Source organism: Acromyrmex echinatior, chromosome 6 (assembly GCF_024713525.1).
Source record: "Acromyrmex echinatior isolate Ae372 chromosome 6, ASM2471352v2, whole genome shotgun sequence".
Lineage (NCBI taxonomy): Eukaryota > Metazoa > Arthropoda > Insecta > Hymenoptera > Formicidae > Acromyrmex > Acromyrmex echinatior.
The window spans coordinates 7,545,057-7,567,546 of NC_141857.1; the positions used below are offsets into that span (position 1 = coordinate 7,545,057).

At 29.0% G+C, this 22,490-nt stretch overlaps 1 protein-coding gene and 1 long non-coding RNA gene across 2 annotated transcripts in view; one reads left to right on the forward strand and one right to left on the reverse strand.

The window, feature by feature from the left end:
• LOC105154115 (pyrokinin-1 receptor) overlaps positions 1 to 16,385 on the forward strand; it is a 33,684-nt gene extending 17,299 nt beyond the window's left edge. The window contains exons 2-3 of the mRNA XM_011069420.2: positions 12,710 to 12,936; positions 14,676 to 16,385. Coding sequence (XP_011067722.1) covers positions 12,710 to 12,936; positions 14,676 to 15,293 — 845 coding nt within the window. The 3' untranslated portion in view covers positions 15,294 to 16,385. The remainder of the gene's footprint in view (positions 1 to 12,709; positions 12,937 to 14,675) is intronic.
• LOC105154114 (uncharacterized) lies at positions 9,565 to 18,398 on the reverse strand. Its single transcript, XR_847158.2, has 2 exons — positions 18,194 to 18,398; positions 9,565 to 12,219 (listed from the first exon to the last, which is right to left on the reverse strand). It is a non-coding gene; the product is annotated as an uncharacterized LOC105154114 (long non-coding RNA).
• Between the last annotated feature and the right edge of the window lie 4,092 nt (positions 18,399 to 22,490).

The window sequence follows — 22,490 nt, forward strand, 5'->3', positions numbered from 1 at the left end:
ATACGTGCTGCAATGTTCAGAAGAAACATTATTATGAAGAATGGATGAAAAAGCCTCGATCTGATTAATATCTTTAATATATATTTAGCAATATATATACTTTAGCAATATATATATATATATATATATATATATATATATTAGGTGTTGGAATTAATTCGTAGCGTTTTACAAGTGATGGGAAGTACTTTCATTAATGTATTTCTTAATGCTCATGTGAAATAAATAACATTCTTTCATTAAAAACGCTACGAATTAATTCCAACACCTAATATATATATATATTTCAGCCATATATTAGCAAATTGTAAATATTTTTTTCTCGGATAAATTATTATTTGTGATATAATAGAATAATATTTGTAACAATATAATTAATGATGTGCGACCACAATCATATTTTTCCTTACATGCTCTTAAATGTAACGTTTTCGTAAGTGCTAACATAACAGAAATATCTTTCTATGGCCGCTCGTTATCGTTCGATCGAAAGTGATGAGGTATCTTTTAATAAACACGGTCAACTTGTAATTATCGAAGATACACGCTGAGCGAAAGAAATTACATTTTATCAATACAACACCGAAAGCTTTACCCACTCAATTAACTTTTCCATTCTGTTCATCATGAGGAAGACTTCTACTGCGACAGACATGATAAAAGTTAACTGGTGTTATTGCATTAAAATAAACCTAATTAGAATGTCCCAAATAAAATCTAATTAAAAATCATAACTTTTTGGACGGTTACTCATTGAGAAGTATACATTTCAGTAACCAATCGTTCCAAATTAAGAGGAACAGTCCCAAATTTTGAATCTTCCACTTTACAACTCCCAAATTAAGGAAATGATTATAATTTGTCCCTCTTTTAAGTGTAAATAATAAATATGAAATAATAAGTGAAAATAATAACTAACTATTTAAAATATAACTTTCAACTAAAATATGAAGAATTTTATGATTTTTTATTTAAAAATTTAGATACTCGTATTATATTTATAAAATACATTCAGTAGAAAAATATAATTTTGAAAAATAAAATGTGATCTCGTAACTTCACATAATTTTTATTGTGATCTTATGTGATGTTATACCTACATCATTAAGTATTATTAGTTATTTAAAAATATATTAATATATTGTTTACATGATTCGTTAATAAGTATTTAAAAATGTTTATCTATTAAAATTTAATTACGACAATTAATATTGAATTTTTTAAAATGTCCCTTTTCGTTTTCAAGAAGTATACATATAAAATAATAACAAAATAAAAAGGACACACACAAAAGTTTGTGATTTTTAGTTCGTTTATCTTATCCTCAACTTATTCTCTTTTGTTAAACTCTATCAAAGTCGTACAAAGTGTACAATTCTATCAAAGTCGTTTAAAAAGAACGGCCATAATTATTGGAAAACACTCTCAAAGAATATTCACCGATGATCGATAGAAATGCAACGATGCATTAAGACGTCGTGTTTGCGAAAATGTTATGGACGTTTCGTACAATTTTTTGCGCTATAATGTCGTGCAATATGCCGGAATTTAATTCTATTTATTATTTTATCATAATACTGCCTCGATCATAAATATAAAACGCTCTCAGTTTATTGCATTTTTTTTTAAGAAACCAATAACAAAAATCTAATGGTTATTCTACAATTCAAAATTATTCTACGAGCATACTTCATGTGCTTTTTGTTTCCTGTTTCTTGCTTTTTATTATTTTGTATATCTTGCCTTTTTGCTTCTTATCCGGTTTTTTGTTTTATGACGCCCGAGATAAAAGTTAACGAACTTCGAAAGAAATAAGAAATATGTAGCAAGAAATACAATTGTCGATAAAATGGTTGTAAAGGAGAAAAAAGCAAAGATAAAAAGCAAGAAACAGGAAACAAAGAGCACATTGTAGAAGAGCACATTATAGAAAAGCAAAACTAAAAAAAAAGATAACTAAATAAAAGATATAAAAATTATTATAAAAATAAACATCATTTTTTAATAAAACTATTTCCTAATTTCCTAATTTTCCGTTAAATATAAAATGTTTACGTCAATTTATAAGAGTGCTATATATTTTTAGCCAAGGCTACACGAATATATACACGCAATCTTCAAACGATTTATTATCTCAACGATAGTGCTGTGCTTAAATAACTAAAATTATCTTGACAAAAATAGAATAAATTATACATATATATACGTATCTTACATGAGATAAAATCTTAGATGAGATTTTATTTTAAATTTATCTAGGTAAAAAATGAAATTATATATTGTTTTATCTAGACAATTCTAATATAATATCACTTTTAAGAACACAATTTAGAAACAACATATATTCGTATTTAATTTACAGTATAAATTTTTTTTTCTTAAAAACTGGAATTTTTCAAATATTCCATCTAACAAACAATTTTTATACGGTACATACATGGACAGCGCTAAAACTATTTGGCGTCCCGCATGTACGCACGTATATGTATGTGCAATGTTACATAATACGATAAAAGAGTGACACACCTATAGAATTAATTATATAAAAATTTTGTTAGAAATTTATTAATAAAATTATTTTAGTTTTTTTAGTTTTATACAAAAGATACTAATTCAAGTCAGTTATAAAAGAGAATTGGCAGAATTCTTTAGTTACTTTGAAATTTCCCGAAACTGTCTTAACTTAATATTAATTACGAAAATTACATACTTGCATATATTAATTTAGAAAATACCTTTTGAAAGTAAGAAAGGCTATAAAACTAAACGATTATATTATAATAAAATACATCCAGAGAAAAATTATGTTTAAATTGAAGAAATCGTTTCTTTCGTCAATTTTTTTTTAATCAAAATGAAAATACCTTTCAGAAAAATTTTTATTTCAAGAAATGACGTTTAAATCAAGGAAATGTTTCTTTAACCGTGCATAGCAATGCATAAATTTCTTTGATTCAAACAAATTCCTTTTAATCAAAAAAACTTTTCTTAGGTTATAAATCATCACAACTAGTGTTCACTAGTATATCAGTTTTTTATTAGTTATTAGTTATTAGTGTTGCATATATAGTCCAATTCATAATTTTTGTATATATTTCGCAATTAATTAAAAAAATGTATTAAAAAAAAATTTATTTTATTGTGTACAATATTCTATATGCAGCATCTCATCTAGAGAATATAGAATTCAACGAACATGATCTAGAGGCCTTAAAAATTGCGAACGCATCTACATTAATGTAACAAAAACGAATAGATCGAAAGAAAGAAAGAAAGAGAGAGAGAGAGAGAGAGAGAGAGAGAGAGAGAGAGAGAATAAATAATAAAAAGAAAGAATAGTGATTGGTTTCAGCATTTTTAGAGGTCTGATTCTGACCCAATAAATAGAAAAGTTTATCAGTTCGCCAGATTCTGCATTCTAGGAATACTTACTAATAGATAAATGCAAACAAAGCACTTGCTTAGGACAGCAAATTTTTAAAGGAAAATTTTCACATAGTTGAGATAAATTTTTAATTTGTCAATCTAACGTTTTTGGACGAATTACACCGATTATTTTAACAGAAACGATGTTTTAAATATACAATTAAAAATGTATTATATTTATATTACTCATTAAGGATTATTGAATGTTTTTATTAGCAATGCTTTTATTAGCAATGGAGTATAAATCATTTTTTATTCATTTTATAAAATTTATAAATTAATAAAGCCACTTAGGGGCGGCTAGATGTTGGTGCCTAGGAATGGCAAAATGCTTTATCCATCACTGGGGATACTGGCGATCTTAAAAAATATGGCACCCATGCCATGCTTAACTCGCTGAGTGTGTTCCGTCACCCCTACATGTACACATACATACCTACCTCTGTGTTCAGACATGCTCCACTGGCGTCGATGATAGTAAGATGCATTTTAATTGAAAGATATTAGTTTGAATCAAAACTAAGAATTTAATTCTTTAGATAATAATAAGATTAGAAACAGAATATAGTTTATGTGCATACATCAACTAAATATGAGAAACAGTCAAAATTAGATGTTAAACTTAATACATATGTATGTTTTTTTTAAATAAATTTAACTTATGTTAGAAATAAGACTGCGCACTAATTATTTTTGGACAATCAATCTGAAATATTAATAATCCTATCCCAAAAATTAAATTATTAATTAGATATTACTATAGCATTTTAAAATCAGTAAAGAACTTAAAAAATATTACCTCGGTCGGGATCTGAACCCGGATCTTTTCGATATTCCGTGCGAGCGTCCTTACCGTTCGATTGCTAATTCTTTAATATTGTATAAATTTAATAATATTGTATAAATATTGTATAAATTTAGATTTCAAACAAATATTTCAACTTTTAAATAAGAACATTACATTTGGTTGAAGCGGATCTTTAGTGCTTAAATACATATTTCTTCTGTGATTTATTTATATTATTTCATGTCGAATTAAATAAAGAATATGGTCCAATTGGTACTATTATTAATTTTCATACGATGAAGTCTAAGTATTTATCTTTGTATTCTTATTAAAGGATCTTGCTATTTTAAAATAAATAGAACAATTTTTTTTGTGAAAACGTATATATGTTTCATCGTATAAAAATTAATAACAGTAATCAATTGGATCATATTCTTTATATTTAATTCGGTATGGAATTTAATTTGACGCCAGTCGTTGGATCAGATCTTTTATATAAATGATACATGTCACTTGACTTGAATAAATTAAATATAAATAAAAAATAAAAAATAAATTCTGCAATATAATAATTTTTGAAGGAGAATTAAACCACTATTTGGAGTGAAATAAGAATCTTTTCACCTTCAATAAAAAGACAGTATTACTTGGGTACGTTATATTTTTTTAACATACTAACTTGATCAAAAAGTTTCCGGAATTCATTCAGAAAATTCAAAATACAAGTTTATTCATCAAAAGTGATATTGTCCCCTTCAAAGTACTCTCCAGCGACTGCAACGCACTTATGCCAGCGCTTGATCCAGCTCTCGAAACATTTCTGGAACTCTATTATTGGTATAGCCATCAGAGCCGTCTTCGATTTTTCCATTACCTCCTTTCGGCTGTTAAAACGCGTTCCCCGCAGGTTTTTTGACTCGATCGAACAGAAAAAAATCGCAGGGAGCCATATCGGGTGAATTCGATGGCTGTTGGATGGTATTCGTTGTTGCAAACTCGTTGTTGCAAATTCAACTCCATTTTTAAAACTGTAAAAAATCGAAAACACGCGCAGAGGTAGATGTACTCAAGACGGCGTAATTTTTATAAATGTCAAGCTATGGCGATAAAATTTGATGGAAATGTCAATGATAGATGTGGTAATCTAGCCAAAAAAAAGAACTCAAATCAGCTGACTCAGAGCATCACCTGGTGGTCTCTTCCAGAAATTTTTTGATCAAGCTGGTATGTATAACGCTTTCAGCTACTACACATATAGAAAAGAAGCAGGCGCGTTAACTTGCCGATTAGCCGTGTGTGGAGTTGTACCAGCATTGCCATATGAAAAATTAATATATCTCAATATTTTCCCTCCAGCATTCATGATTTTTTCTTTGCATCCAAAGCGAAAGTAAATTCCCAAACTCCCCTCTGACAATCCGGCTACCATCAGCTGAACACAACTGAACTAGCTGATATCTTTCTAATAATAAATTAGTTTCTCCATTGCAAATTTTCTATCAAGAATCATACCCATTAGGCACTACGAAATCCCTATTTTATTACATATCTCTCTTTCTCTCTCCTCCCCTCTCCCCCCCCCCCTCTCTCTCTCTCAGACAATCTTCGAAATTCCCGAATGTACGGATAATAAATTATTGGATGCGCAGCACTTTTCTACAACAGTTCATCGTCAAAAAGTTAGATAATGAAATACATGAAAAAAAATGTCGGACCAATTACAGACAAGGCTTACGCGTTGGCTCTGATTAGAAGACTTCTAGTGCTGTCCTTATTTCAATGTCTAATGAAAAATAAGAATATAATGATGCGATAGCGCTGACTTCCCCGAACGCTTCAATCGACTTTACGAAAAACCATAGACTACTCTCGATCTTCTATATTCGCAAAGAAAATACGAACTACGTTACAAAGAAAAAAAGAATTATGAATATTTTATCGGTCGTGCTCGGTTCGCTCAGTTTGAAATTTGAAATAAAAGTTACAAAAAAATTTAACCATTTTTGATCAACACTATTATTTAAAAAAATTGTTCATATGTGAAATTCCACACATGAAAAATTCTGACGTATGGAATACCACACACTTCCCGCAAAAGTTGGCGCCAAAGAAAAGAAATACCTCTATAAAATCTCAACTTATTCACATAGTTAGCAATGTAATTGTTCATTAATCAATAATGCTATTAAATTATAATTATAATGCAATAATTAAATTTCTGTAGGGCGAATAGTTTTCCATTATATTATTATGATTAGGAATTTATTGTAATTTAGCATAAATGAAAGGAAACAAATAAGAACTAATCGTAGAATTATGATATATTTTTGATAATTTTTACAATTCATAATTATACGATTGACACATTAGAACCGCGAGTCTAAATTAAATAACCTAATTGCAATTCAATGTAAATATTGTAAATCTGGATTTTTACGAGCCATGCAATTCTTCATGTAATTTTTTAGAATTTCTATAAATTTCTATATAAATTTTTGAATTTTTCAAAATTTCTACATAATTTTATAACTTTGAAAAATTTGTCAGATTTTTTTATAGATTGAAACACTTTTCAGAAATGCTGAGAAAGACTACATCTTTTCTAGAATTCTTTATTATGAATTTAAGGAAGATATAAAATTCCTTATATTGCGAATATAGAATTTTAATTCTCTAATATAAAATTCTTTATATTACGAATTCTGAAATATCTAAAATAAATAAGATTCTTCATTCCATTTCATTTCAAAGAAAACATGAAAGCTAAAAGAATTGGAAATATTATATTTTTCGTAAAGTTTTACAAATTTAAATGTATGTATAATAAATTTTTAAAAATATGAGATATTATGAGAATGTTGTTCATCAGAAATGAAAACAATAAAAATAAGATTTCAGTAATTATTGAAATTTCATGTAATAAGATCAATCTTGAGGATTTAATCACGCATATCGATAAAAATAGAAAAGATAACAGATATAATTACAATGCCTTCGATTATTTCACAATATTATGAATCACTTTATCATCATTAGCCATTAAGTAACGTTTTAATAAAACTCGCATAAAATTACAATATAAATAACATGTCATATAATCTATGACAACGTAAATATATTTATACGAGTTCTATCTGCGAATAATTGTAATGCATTTTGTGGTTTGATCAATAGCAGTTTACATTTAATGTAGCTGACAATATGCTCGAACAAAATTCTGCAAATCACGCCGAATTCAAAGTATCGTGCATTAAAAACATCGTGATAAATAATAAAAGTAATAGTCAATAAGATTTCTATAAAATTTTTAATCAAACTAAATATGAATTAATATATTTATTTTGTTTTTTATTTCATGTTGTACGTTATAAGCAGGAATATTACATATGACGCAGCAAAGAATCAAACCTGTTTTCTTCACAGAGATATTGCTCATTAATTTCGTATTATGCAAATAAGTTTTTCATCGTCTATTTCGATTATTATTTATTTCATTTTACACAAGAAGATCAAACTCATATATAAAATTATATAATTATACAGTATAAATAAAATACAATATATATGTATAAAGTTAAATAATTATACACACATAGCAATCTGTACTATTTTTCTCGAATCAATGTTTGAAAAGAATTTATATGTTCTATTTTCACTGTTTTATAAAATATTATTTAACACAATAATTTAATTAACAAATTTTTCATAATAAAAGTTATGTTCAAAGTTAGTTCGATGAATAATACCGTGCAGCCATCACCTTTAGTATAACTTGAACACATTTGTGTTGATAATATAAATTTTATTCATACAAATTTTATAAGGTCAGCTCTTCAATACATGTTTCATTATGCACATGTTTCATTATGATGTACTTAATGTCCTTGTAGCATTAATAGTAATAATTGCTAAACTTTCTCTTTCTGTAAATTTTAGTTATTTCCGTTAAGATTTTACATTAAATTCTACATTAAGCAATAACGGATTTAACCAAAAATAAGAGCGTACGTACTTATAAATGATATAAGTTACTTATAAATTATATAAGTGCATTGATTTCGAACATTTACTACACATCCATAATCTTTTTCCCTAATAAATAAGCGTGAGAGCAAATCGAACAAATCGAAAATTGATCGTATTGAAAGATATCTTCCTGCTTTCTGTACATAACGCATCAAATTTTTCTTGTTTCCTAATATATCGGACAACGCTAAAATATTTAAAATCTATCGTCCATATATGTATATAGATACACTACACTTTTATTATTAAAATACGAAATATTTTGTTGTTAAATTAGGATTAAAAATATAAAATAGAGAAAAGTAGTAATAATCTGAAAATAAACAAATGTGAATGAAAAATAATTTATATTGTTAAATATGAGATATTAACAATTAATGACGTTTCAATAACTTTAGCAAAAATGTAGCAAGTTTGTGACTTGATATAAGAGGGAATGGGAAAAATTGAAATATTTGAAATTACATAATTAAATTTATGAAGATAAGATTTAAAAAGATAAGATGGCGTTGTCTAAAAAGATTACTCTCATTATAATTATTTAGAGTGTAGAGAGATATATTTTGTTCCCTTCTTTTTCTAAAAATAAAATTAAAAATATTTTTGTAAAATTTATTATTTTATTTTTATGAAATTTATTATTATATTTTTACAAAATTTGTTATTTTACATCACAAAATCTACAAAATCTATTATTATATTTACAATTTCTTTCATAAAACGTATCACTTACTATATTATGTATGCGCGCGCGCGCGCGCGCGCGTGTGTGTGTGTGTGTGTGTGTGTGTGTGGAAAAAATATTTTATTTTAATTTTTAATCTTTTTATACATTAATGTGGTATACAACGTTTATATTTGCTCTCTCATTTTGTGTATTCTGTCAATTGTAAGAGCTACAAATAAAACAGAAGAGGAAAACCTATTGCAAAGTTGCATAATGCTATAATTAAACGATCGGTTATAATAATACTTGCATGAAATAATAAACAGCAGTAGAAAAATATATTATAATAACACCTGATAAGATTAATTACGTATAAGTGCTTTATTGCATAAAGATTTTTTTTCGTGTGGTAATCAAATAGTTCAAAGTCCTAAACATTATTTGCAAAGCAAAATATGTAGCTCGGGAAAATCCAGAAACTGTAAGAGATGTTTCCTTTCTTGAAGAGATATGAATATTTTTTTTTTAATGAAGTAAAAAAAATCCTTGTATATTTTCTTAAAAATTAATACAATGTCATGGCTTATTTCGAGCTATAATTATATTAAATAAAATTATTTAATTAATTTTTAAGAAAATATACAAGGATTAACAAGGATTGTGTTAATACTTTTTTTATTTGTTTTTAAAAATTAATCCATGTATTTACAAACAAGAATTAAGTATAAATACAAAACCATCTGGTAAATAATTTTTTATACACGAATATATATGTATAATTATGTATATTTATGAATTTTTATACATACTTATGTATAATGTATGTTTAAATATAATTATATACATTAAGAAAAAAGTTGCTGTTTCTAAAAAATATTAGTTGATTCAACTAAATGTAGCAATCATAGTCAAGCAAATATTTATTAATTCAAACAAATAACATATTTTAAATTACAAGATTTTGTTAATCTAAGTACATAAATATTTGAATTAAATAATCATAAATAAACGCATTTAGTCAAGTTAACAACTTTGTTTTCTCAGTATACATATATTCGTGCATGAAACATTTTTTTTCGGGCTGTGATGCCTACATGACGGTCTGAGATTTATAACTTCTCTTGATAATCATCCAATTTCCTTATTCTTAGAGTATAGATATTATAAAGAATGTAGCAGAATATATATATAAAAAATGCCTCCATATCAAATTAGACTTGCTATATATCAATTAGGTTTTTATGAAAAAAAAATTTCATCAAATTTTACTATTAATTTTACTTTTACTTTAACTATTAATTTTAATTTTAACTGTACGCGTTCCATCTTGTTGACTTTCTATCCTTACTATTGCGATCAAAAATATATTTTCTTGTTATAATTTTTTCTAATCTACAAAAAATTATGAAAAAATCAATGATATTTTAATCATTAAGAAATATGTCTAGAAATTTTTAAGGATTCTTAAAATGTAAATTTGCGCGCATGCGCGGAATTTTCAAAAATTCAGGAAGTTTAAAATTATCAACTATTAAATAAAATTATCGCATAACTAATTTCATATTATTTTTAGCATGAAATTTGAACGTTATTCACCTCAAATTATTTTAATTTTTTGGAAATAATTATCAATGTTAAAAAATTAATAATATCATGTTTCTTAAATTTTTGTGTTATTAACATTATCATCGAAACTGACGAAAGTCAATTTAAAAATTGGGAGATTATTATTTCAGTCTATGATTGCATTAGATTCCGACAATAATCGAAATTTCGAGAACTGGAAAGATGTATTTAAACTGCATGTAGAAATTATCAGGCATTAGTAAACCTATAACAAGTAAACGTATAACCTAAGTGTAATTCTCCGATTTCTTTTAATTTCGGTACACATTTTTCACAGAATTATGAACAATATTTTACTCGTGTCTTTCCATTTTTATCTATAGGCGGTTTTAAAAGCAATTATTACTCTTTCAATTTCCATTCTCTTATTAGTTAAAAACAAAATAATAATATCTAATAAACAGTTGAATACAAGATATGCGTTTTTAGATAGTTAATTACAAGAAATCAAATTTGCAAAATTATTTGTTTAAATAAAAAATAATTTTAATTAGTACTAAATTGTATTAATTTGACCAAGCAAACGTATTGCATAACTTTTGACACTTATACGTATTGCGTAACTTTTGACACTTATAAATCTACAGTATAATTAATACTGTAGTGCAACATTAAAAAAAAAATATCTTCTGACACAATTGCAAATTGATTTTGGGGATACAAAAAAATGTGTTGATCTATATATATATTTATAAACTTATACAAGAGAACAAAACGCGCTTTCAACAAAGTACTTTATAAAAACGCTTAAAAAAACCGAATGTCGGAAAGCGACAACCTAATAATTCTAAATTATAAATTCTAAATCTATTCTAGAATATTCTAGAATATAACAATATTTTAGAATATAACAATATAACAATATTTTCATTGTTGTGGATATTGTTTTGTTTTTAAATCGATTTACACGTACACAATGGCGATACACTGAACGATTTAATGTGGCACAAAAAAGTGCCGAGGCATAAATAAATAATGTTAAGGATATTATAAAATATTATAATGTCAAAAAGGATTTTAATTATTTAGGATTTTAATTATTTTTAATTATTTTTCATGAATTTTTGCTCATCGGAAAATTGAATTATAAAATATCAGTATAATCTCATAAGAAAAAACCGCATTTCGGTTCATAAAACTGCATAATCCATTAATTGATGAAAAACACATCGATCATTCTGCGACACGCTTTAATAACAATGTATTATACTTAAATAGAAGTTCAAAGTGTTACAGCATAGCTTACGTTAGTGATTTTCATTGGAAAAACTGTATTGCGAAATACAGCAATAATTGACTGATTTGAATTTTATTAACACAAATTTCATTTGCAATTATAATTTAACAGATACAATTTTTAATAAAAGTTATAATTAATCTTTTGATATAATGTTTGGAATGTATTATTCTACGTTTGTTTATCACTCTGATCTATGTAAAAGATTTTTAAAATCTCTTAAAAACAAATTAATAAAATTAAATCCAATGCCATCTACTTTTATCCGTCATTAACAGTAAAATATTAATATGGCATTTGCTGATTGTATTTAGTGCATATTTATAGTACGTATGAAAGCAGTGAATCTTTTAGACACTTCTCTACTGAACGCCTTTGCACATTTCCGATACTTCATTCAATGTGTCATTAATCCTAGTTGCTTGTCGTCATTTAAATGTCAGTTTGAATCTGAAAATTAAATGCATTTATTACTGTCATATAAGAAATTTTAACAAAATTGCAATACCTACAAGGTGCCTGCAGAACACAAATTAACAATAATATTATAATTTTCCTCATATAAATGTAAAGATGAACACATGTTGTACATAACATTGTTACATTATTGAATAGGAAGTTACAATTATTATTGATAATGTGTAATTGTTATGTAGTTTGCGGAAACATGTTTGATATTTGGCGAAAACAAGAGAAAAAGTTATGTAATGCAAAAGTAAAAAAGCAATCCTAGTAATATCACAAATTAAATTAATTGTCAATTTGAATATACTAATAGAATCATTAAAATATTATAAAGATCTCATTATCAGGGTCCTGTCTGGATTTTCAGCACTTTATGCTAAACTTCGCATGCAGTCAATAACTCCAAAATTTCAATTTACAGACTAGTATAATTAAGCATTTCCATCCAAATATTACATTCGAACATTTGTTGCAGTTGCTGTTGTGATAGCGTTCTTCATTTGTTGGGCCCCATTTCACGTGCAACGATTGATCGCTATATATGGCACTAATAAAGAAGACCACATTACATCGAATGGTCCATGGATGGAGTTTCTTTATCTTCTAATGACTTATGTGTCAGGCGTATTCTATTACGTGTCCACAACGATTAATCCAATCCTTTACAATATTATGTCGAACAAATTTCGCATAGCGTTTATGGTAAGCAAAACAAGAATCCCTTTTCTAGTCTTTTAGATAAAGTTAAAAATTACGTAATAACTCCTTTAAATTTAAATACAAATAAAGTTTTTTGTATAAAATGTATATCATATCTACAATATTTTCAAACCCTAGGGAAAAAATTTAAAAATTAGGATGAAATTATTCTAAATTATTCGTTTTCGGCAAATATAGTATTTCAATGAAATTGCTGAAAATTTGCAGAAATTTCTTCTGAAATTTTTGCTGAAATTTCTATGAAATTTTGCTGAAAATGAATTTTTTAGCTAAAAATTGCTGAAATTAAACTGAAATTTTTCCGAAATGCTGAAATTTCGCTGCAAAGTGTTCCAAATATGGAATAATGTTTCAGCGAAATTTTTCCATTAGAGAAAAAACATTCTCCTTCACTATACTACCACCATTTTCCATGGAAAAAAATTATTGGTATATTGAAGGAGAACATATTGAAATATATTATACAGCATAAATACAATAATTTCGAAAAATCTTAACTCTTCTTATATCATATTATATGTTTTGTCACGTATGCGACATATTATTGTGTAAAAATATCATGAATATATTATAACAAATTTTTTTCAATTGAAACGCTAGACATTACACTTTAAATTCTTTGGAATAAAATTTCATTCTAAAGAATAAAAATTGAGCCAGTTATATTAATTGCAAGAAGATTGTACGGAATCCATGGATTCATTAATAACGTCAAAATTATTTGAAAACGCAATCAAAGTTTAAAATGTAGAGAATAGAGATGTATAGAGATATGCTCGTAAGCTTCATTTAGAGAGTTCACTTGCACACTGTTGCAATTGCCCAACACACACACAGAAATTTCTGCGTTGAGTCGTTCTACGTAGATTTTTCATTTTTCTTCTAGTGCTGAGATTGGTTTGTGCGCAACTGACTCGTGTGCAATTGCTATATATCTATTCAGAGAATATCAAAGTCGTTACACGAAAATATAGCAATACCGAGAAGTAACTTTTGTGTTGCGTCGTTAAGAACAATAGACGAAGAGTGCCTTTCATTAGGTCCATTAGGTGTCTTTTAATGACACAAGTTGATATAAGTATCGTTCTATCTTTATTACTTATCGAATGCAAAAAAAGATAGAATGACATTTGTGTTGACTTGTGTAATTAAAAGGAAGGCACCCAAAGTCGCGAATGTGTTATATAGCGAGCTTCGAAATCAACAGATCAGCTAAAAAAATTCGCAAATTCCGAAAGTTACGATATCGCGACGGTAATAAGCAAAAATCGAACGTAATGCATTTAAATCATTTAACAAAAATCGATAACGAATACAGAATATCTAATTGTAATAAATAAACAAATCGGAATATAATGAACATAAACTCATGAGTTTAGTTCGAAACAGCCAATTTTTAAAAAACAATTGCTAAATTTTCAATCTTTAAAAATGAGATTTTACTTTTCGGAATAATTCACTCTAAAAATTTTAGAAAGTAAGAAGAATTTAACGATAACAAGCAAATATACGTTCATGTATGAAAAGGTTATAACATATATTGTATAAAGTAAAAGAAAATTTAGGTATTGCATACATGACCGAAGGATTAAATCCATAATTTTTTAATAACTTTTTTTTCTTTTTAATTATCGCTATTTATCGCTATATATTGGCGCATTTTGTTTTTAAAGAAGATTTATTTTATCCATTTTAAATGAATTCAGTTTGGTTCATTCCAGGAGACATTATCGAAGAGCTTCAGACTCGCTGGATTGCCAGCACGTAACGAGCAACGATCCTATTCTAGCTTATCGCGATCCCAACAAAGGACCATCGGTGCTTACGGATCAAGAATAGCGGAAGTCAATGGAGAATCTGATATAATTGCGGACAGCATGGAAGGTTCGAGGAATTCATTGAAAGAGGGTCAACAACAATCTATAAATAATCCAGAAAATTTACCGATATCTACCAGAGTTCTGGATGCAACTCGGACAAACTCGATACGGAGCGAACACGCTAAAGAGACGAAGAACAACAATGATATTCTGCCGAAGAAGAATAATCCGCGGTTACTAACTAGCGGGCATCACAAGAATCGGTCAATTCGTAGGAATCAAGAAGCTTCGTGGATAAAGAAAACAAAGTATAAAAACGTGCACGTAAAAATACCCAATATAGATAGTTCTGATAAGAAATGGTGGAGATTTTTTAAGTGGTTCCCCGATTTGAAAGTCCTCAGGTTTCCCAGGGGTTCGACCGTGCCTGAGGATCGTGTGTTTGACGGGAATCCCCACGAGGAGCTGTCGATGACAATGTGGAATGTTCGCGATAACAACAAACAGCGACCTATGTAGAACACTAGATATCCGATTTAATATCTTTGAGAAGACTGATTCTTTTCTGTATCGATTTCTATGTGTTATTATCATCGACGATGCATCATCGTTGCTTAATGACTTGATAAAGTTGATGATGGCGTATAAAGTTCTCAAGGTCTCATTATGAAAGCGAGATTGTTTAAAATTTTCTTTATGGAAATGAGGATTGAAGAAGACTCTAAGGTGTGTGTATATATATATATAATATATATATATATATATATATATATATGCGTGTGTGTGTGTGTGTGTGTGTGTGTGTGTGTGTGTGATGTTTGTAGTTCTGCCTTATGATTAATTTAACAAACATCCTAATGTATATCCAACGAACGTAGAAAGTAGCGAGATCTTCAGAAAAATTTAAAATTAACATATGCGATTTACATTTATTTATATTTGCCAAGTGAGTTTTGTACAATTGATGGATGCTAGCATCCAAAGTTACATAAAATCTAATAAATTGCTCTGAAACCTCGAAGGAATAAACATGTTAAAAATATTGCGATTATATGTAACTCAATATATATATATGTGTGTGTGTGTGTGTGTGTGTGTGTGTGTGTATGTGTGTATGTGTGTATATAAATCAACTAACATATATGAGATCCCACTCGTAAATCTTCCCAGTACGCATTCTTATCAAACACGCACTCATTGATCGATGGAGAGAAACTTTTTATTACTCCTATTTATTGGACTCTAATAATAAACACGAGTGCACGATAGTAGATGACCTATACTTTTTAATTTTGTAAAGTTTCGTATTTTTTACATTTAATGAATATGAAAAGTTTCTCACAATCAAGTTTAAAAAGCTAAACATATATTTTTTCAGGAAATACTTTTTATCTTCAAACTGTTAATTGTAATAAATTTTCTCCAAACATGTAATTGGTATACGAATAAAATTTTTGGCTTTGATTAATATTTTGAGGACCAATTTAAAAAAAAAATTGAAAACCTTTGGACTTGTTTGTTAATTCATGCGGAAAATTTATCTTATAATATATTTTACATTTATCTTCTTTCATAACATTAATGATTATAATACAAAAATGAAAAAAGAAATATTATTTAGAGATAAAGCAACATTTTTTTATTTTTTATTTATAACGTTCCGTAAATTGCTTTTAATAAAAACATTGTTGCAAATATCAGGTTAGAGAAAAAGTCTTTTTACATATAACCGACAGATAGAGATCTGGTCGATTTTTTACGTGCCACTGCAAAGATGCACATTATTTTAGTTGTTTTATTGTAAAAATGTCGATGAAATCTAAAAAATTGAAGAAAACCGTCATGTGAGCAACTATGATATATTATACATAGCTAAGGAGCTAAACATTTGATTATAAAACCATTTTAAAACACTTGCGTAAGAGAAGCTATGGATACACAAAGAATCGATGTTTGGGTACCACATGATTTGACGATAAAAAATTTAATGGATCAAATGTCCATTTGCAAATCGCTGCTAAAACGAAATGAAATTAAGCTTTTTCTGAAAAGGTTGATAACGGCCGATGAAAAATGGATAACATATGATAATAATGTTCGAAAGAGATCGTGGTCAAAACGAAGTGAGGCACCACAACCATCACAAAGCTCAGATTGATGCTGAGAAAGAAAGCTGATACTGTGATTGGTGGGACTGGAAAGGAGTTGTTCATTATGAACTGCTGCCGCTAGGCAAAACAATTGATTCTGATCTGTACTGTCAACAATTAATGCGATTGAAACAATCCATTCGGGAAAAGCGACCAGAATTGATCAATAGAAAAGGCATTGCTTTCCATCATGCAACGCTAGGGCATACACGTCTTTGATGACTCGACAAAAATTGAGAGAACTTGGCTGGGAAGCCAAATTTTTTGATGCATTCATCGTATAGTTTTGACCGTCCAATTGTTTCGGTCTTTACAGAACTCCCTTAATGGAGTAAACTTGTCTTCAAAATCATTTATCTCGGTTTTTTATCGAGAAATCATAAAAGTTCTATTCCAATGGAATAATGGCTCGAAAAATAGCAAAAGGTTATCGATCAAAACAGCACATATTCGATTTAATAAAAAATCTGTAAACAAAATATTAAACTGTTAAATTTTAACACACTCGTGAGATTGCATAGCAATAGTAAAACAACTACAAGATCGATAGATTTTAAAAACGAGCATACAAGATAACGACTGATTAATTTATTTTATTCTATTATTCCACTTATATGCACATATGTTTGGACTTGATTTAGCCCTCCTCAACACATACAAAAATTTTTCTTAATTAGTTTAATATGAAGGATCTCATCTCATATATATATATTAGGTGTTGGAATTAATTCGTAGCGTTTTTTAATGAAAGAATGTTATTTATTTCACATGAGCATTAAAAAATACATTAATGAAAGTACTTCCCATCACTTGTAAAACGCTACGAATTAATTCCAACACCTAATATATATATATATATATATATAACGCAGATGTCATAGTGTTCCTTTACAATGTCAATAGATAGTCATGATGTACTTGATTTCCATAATGTAAAATTCTTGTAAACCAATTCTTCGGTTGGTGACGAGAATAGGTAGCATCAAATTATAAAACATTTATATGTATAATACTACCAAATTTGTAGCAATGCGAATGCATTTAGATATGATTGTAGGAAATTATGAACGGAAGAACAATTATGTTCAAACAAAGAATAATAATTAATACTGTAATTACACCGGTAATTACAGTATTATAATAATTGCTTACTATATTATTGCTTATTATATTATTGTAGAATATATACATAATATGTTAATAATAAAAAATTTAAATATTAAAATAAAAAAAATCATATAGGAAAGAAAATATTTTAATGAGATTTACCGGAAAATATGCTCCCAGCATACTTTTTATATCGCGACGCTCCTGGGGCACAGCGTCACGTGGGCTCGGCCGCCGAGTCTCGAGTGGTAGTGAGAGGGTCGCCTCAGGAATCTGCCCGATGAGCAATTAATTCCGAACACTGTTGTAAAATATGAGGAACTTACTTAATTTACATATGACTTCTTATAGAAGTCCGTGGCATTTTCTTCTTACGAGAAACAGTGTCCATCTCGTGGCGACACCATGTACTATAATAGATGTCTAATAGACATTCATCGTGGATCATCTATCATGAATCTCTAATTGACTTCCAGCAGTTCCAGAACTAAATGCTGCATGAAACTCTTGATAGAACTATGGATGTCTATGTGGATGATACGTTCTGTGGGATGAGATCCTAAATTTTATGGTTTCGAAATAAGAATTAATTTGTTACGTTCAAAGCTACGAACCATGTGCTATTACGATTTCAGTATATTCCCGTTTTTGATCTATTGTACTTTTCTTCATTTGTCACAATAAAATTGTTCACAATGTGATATTCAATGATAGAAAAAAAATTTAGCGTCATTATGCGAATTAAAAAAAATGAATTTATTTAATTTTTGTTGGAAATATTTTGAAAACGATTACTAATTTTATAAATACGCAATAAAATAATACGCAGTAAAATATTTTTTCTAAAAACGTAATTAAAGAACTGAATTAAAATTTTATCTAACTTTTCCCGTCTACTGTTTTTGAAAAAAATAAATTAATATCTCATTTTTGTAATAGTACGCAAATATCGTGATGTAATTATCACCGTATATAATAATTAAATCGATTTTAAGGGGATCCTAGAAACGATTAGTCATATAGTAAATAGCACTTACACACAACAGGTGACTTACGTGTCAGTGGCCTAGTTTCCACCGAGGATTTAAACCGATCAAAATGTAAGAACCAACTAACTGCAGTCGAGCATTCCCCTGTCGTTCGATTGTAACAGTGGAATACTCGACTGTAGTTGATTGGTTCTTACATTCTGATTCGGTTTAAACCCTCAGTGGAAACTAGATCATTGGTACATCATATCAATATCTCACCTATGCATGCTATATATACACATAAATTTTCATATAACAATTATGTTTTAATTAGACGTCTAAGTCCAATTTTAAGAACTCCACGCTGTTTCTTCATGCGAATTACTAGTCCGACTGCTATTTCGTAAGTACGGATTGCACAGCTTTTACATGAAGCAAATGTTGTTACGATGTGACAGCTCTTCAGCGCTATATTGGATTAAGAAGTGGTAAAGATTTCAATTTCGAAATGTTTTGCCGTTCTCGGCATAAACTCCACCTCGCAGACACATATGTGTATTAATGCATATACTTTAATCCTTGAAAAGGATTTTCAAATTTACAAAAGAGGGAAAAGTAATTGTTATACAAAAATTATATGGCTTTAGTCAGTAATACAGACGACTTTAGGATCCTCTTAAGCAAGCATACTGGAATGCGTTCAGGAAACCAGATAATTTTAGGCTATGGTTTACATTGCGTATATTACAGCAAAAGTGCACACTTGAGTTAGTTAGGTGTAATTCCTAAACGCACTCCTTGCGTAGTATATAAAACACGCGTTTAAATCAAATTAAAAAGAAGCGATGATTTTGGATAACCTGGTTTTATAGACATGAAAGCGTTTTAAACTTAAAATGCATCGCGTGTACACGCTTTTCGACATCGCGTGTAATAAATTAATTCCGCAAGCTATGACATTAATTTCCAAATAAAATCTAAATACTCTCTTACCTGTAAATATTATTCCTTATAGAAATATGCTGCAAAGTCAATTCAATTGATCTGATGAAGTTGATATAAATTGCATGTGTATTAGAGATTTAATATATGAATGTTACAGAGATAGATCTTTTATGTTATGTAGAATATAATGCTGTAGAATACTTATATAAGGTGTACTTATACTGGCTTTTCTCATATTGATTGAATCTTTATAATATATTATTCGTTATATAAATAATACAGAGTATATAAACTGTTAATTGTAAAATTCTTTATTTATTTTTATTCACATGTCTTATTAGGATGCTGTTCATATGTTAGGATGTTTCATATGTATAAATCAATATCTTTGGACATCGATATTTTTTATAAATACAGATAGACATCTGTAGTGTGTCTGAAATTTATTTGATTTATCTAATCTTTATTATCTTTTTCCCTTACTTTCAAATACAATAGGTTTGACCTTAACTTAGATCGGATTAATATCATATGCTCTACTTTGGTTTCTGATGTCATTTCTATTTTCAGGTTAACCGATCTGAGTTAAGTTCATAGCCGTCCCGAACAAAAAAAAATTACATATCCTACCCGCTTGGGGCCTAACCGCCTAGAAGTTGCAGCCTAGACAGTGTCCGCTTGAAATATTTCTAACTCATAGGGATAGTGGGATGTGAGAAATCTTTTTAGAGGCAGTGAAAATCCATTTAGAATTCGGAGTGTGAGGATAGTATTTCTAAGCTATATTCCAAAACTTCCTCTCCGAGGAAAATTTTATTTGAAATATATAGTACGCGTATACTATAGTATATAAAGTAAAATCTTCCTCGGAGAAGAAGTTTGGAACATAGTCCTAAAACATGAAAATGTCATGAAAACGTGACCACAGCGCATGCTCGCATCGCAGTTTTCCGTGATGTATTAAGGAATCAATTGACACCATAAGTACATACGATAAATCGATTGAAATAATATTTGTTTATGATATATTATATAGTACAACTCAAGCATTCTAGGCGTTTATTACATCGGACATCCAAATGTATATCACTTACATCTCTTACAACTCATACGAATATAATATATATATATATATATATATATACAATAACTCGGTGAATAATAGTATAGTAATTTGCGCACATACATAATACGATCATACAGCGAGTCTTGAGCGAGTCACTGTATTCAGAACGCGCTTTTATCTCTGAAATTCTATAGAATGCGTAACGTAAATTAGCATGTTGCGCTAACATCGTTGTGAGTATTTTGAATACAGGCCACTGTGTTGCTCTGTGCTAACGTTGGGAAGCAAATGCTCTGACTCATGGTATCGCTTTGGGATCGAAACTGATCCGAACAGAGCAACCCTAAGCCACGCTGAGCTACACCTGGATAAACACATTGAGCTACTCTGTATAGCAACGTTCAGGTAGGGCTGTGGCAGAGAACGAGATGTAACGAGACATAACGAGACGTAATTGTGACGTAAGGTAGGACAGAGAAAAACGTAAAAGTCGCAATCGTAACTGGTCGAACAAGTGTTTCGGAGATGCGATACGCGTTCGAAGTGTTCGGTACCGGGATCAACATTGGAATTGATTAGAATGAATGCTTTTGCCGATTTTCCACGCGATTTCTTCCGTTCGTTGCTAAAAATGTCCAAACTCGATCTCTGATCGATGATTTACTGATCATAAAAGCTGGATCAAAGAGCCGCAGGACAAAAGAGTCGTGGGAGCGATAACGACGTGCAGAATGAATCTGCTGAAAGAGCGGCGGAAATTGACATGCGAGATTCGCGTGTTGTAATTAAATAAGCGAAACTTGGCCTTTGTTCCTTCTGCTAACTGTTCCATGTTCTTTTTATTCGCCTAGTATACGAAATGATACAAATATGTAAGTATATTTTTACTTTCTCGGCCTAGAAATGAAAGAATAAGTTTTTTACTTTAAAAATACATTTATTTGTAGCAGTACCATCTATGGGTTAGGCCGAGAACTTTTCACCTTGCCCTATGAATGTATATGTATGTGTTTATTTTGGTTGCTTTCGTGCTTGGTCGCGCCAATTTCCTGAACTCAAAGCCATAGACATAAGATTTGTTTTCTCAAAATGGCGTCAGCGACGGTGTTTTTTGTTTCAGTGCAACAGAACTTAGTGCACGAGTTCTGTACTGTAGTTACACTAGGTCTGGAGTCAGTGCAAGCAGTACAAGCACTAGCGTACACTTGTTCAGTCACAGAAAACAGACTTTGTACAAATACAATGCGAGAATTGGTAATTATTTAGAAGACACCTTCAATTTTAGTGAAATTATGCTCATTCGGCGCGTTTTTGCATGAAACGAAAGACAGTAAAATGTTATGCCTACAAGTAGATCTGCGAACCGAGATATTAAGTATTGAAGTTGATGACTATTGAGGAATTTTGTCAGCTGCGAAATATCGCGATGAAAGTATGTGCTGCGATCACATTTTCATACTTTATGGTTACATGTGCA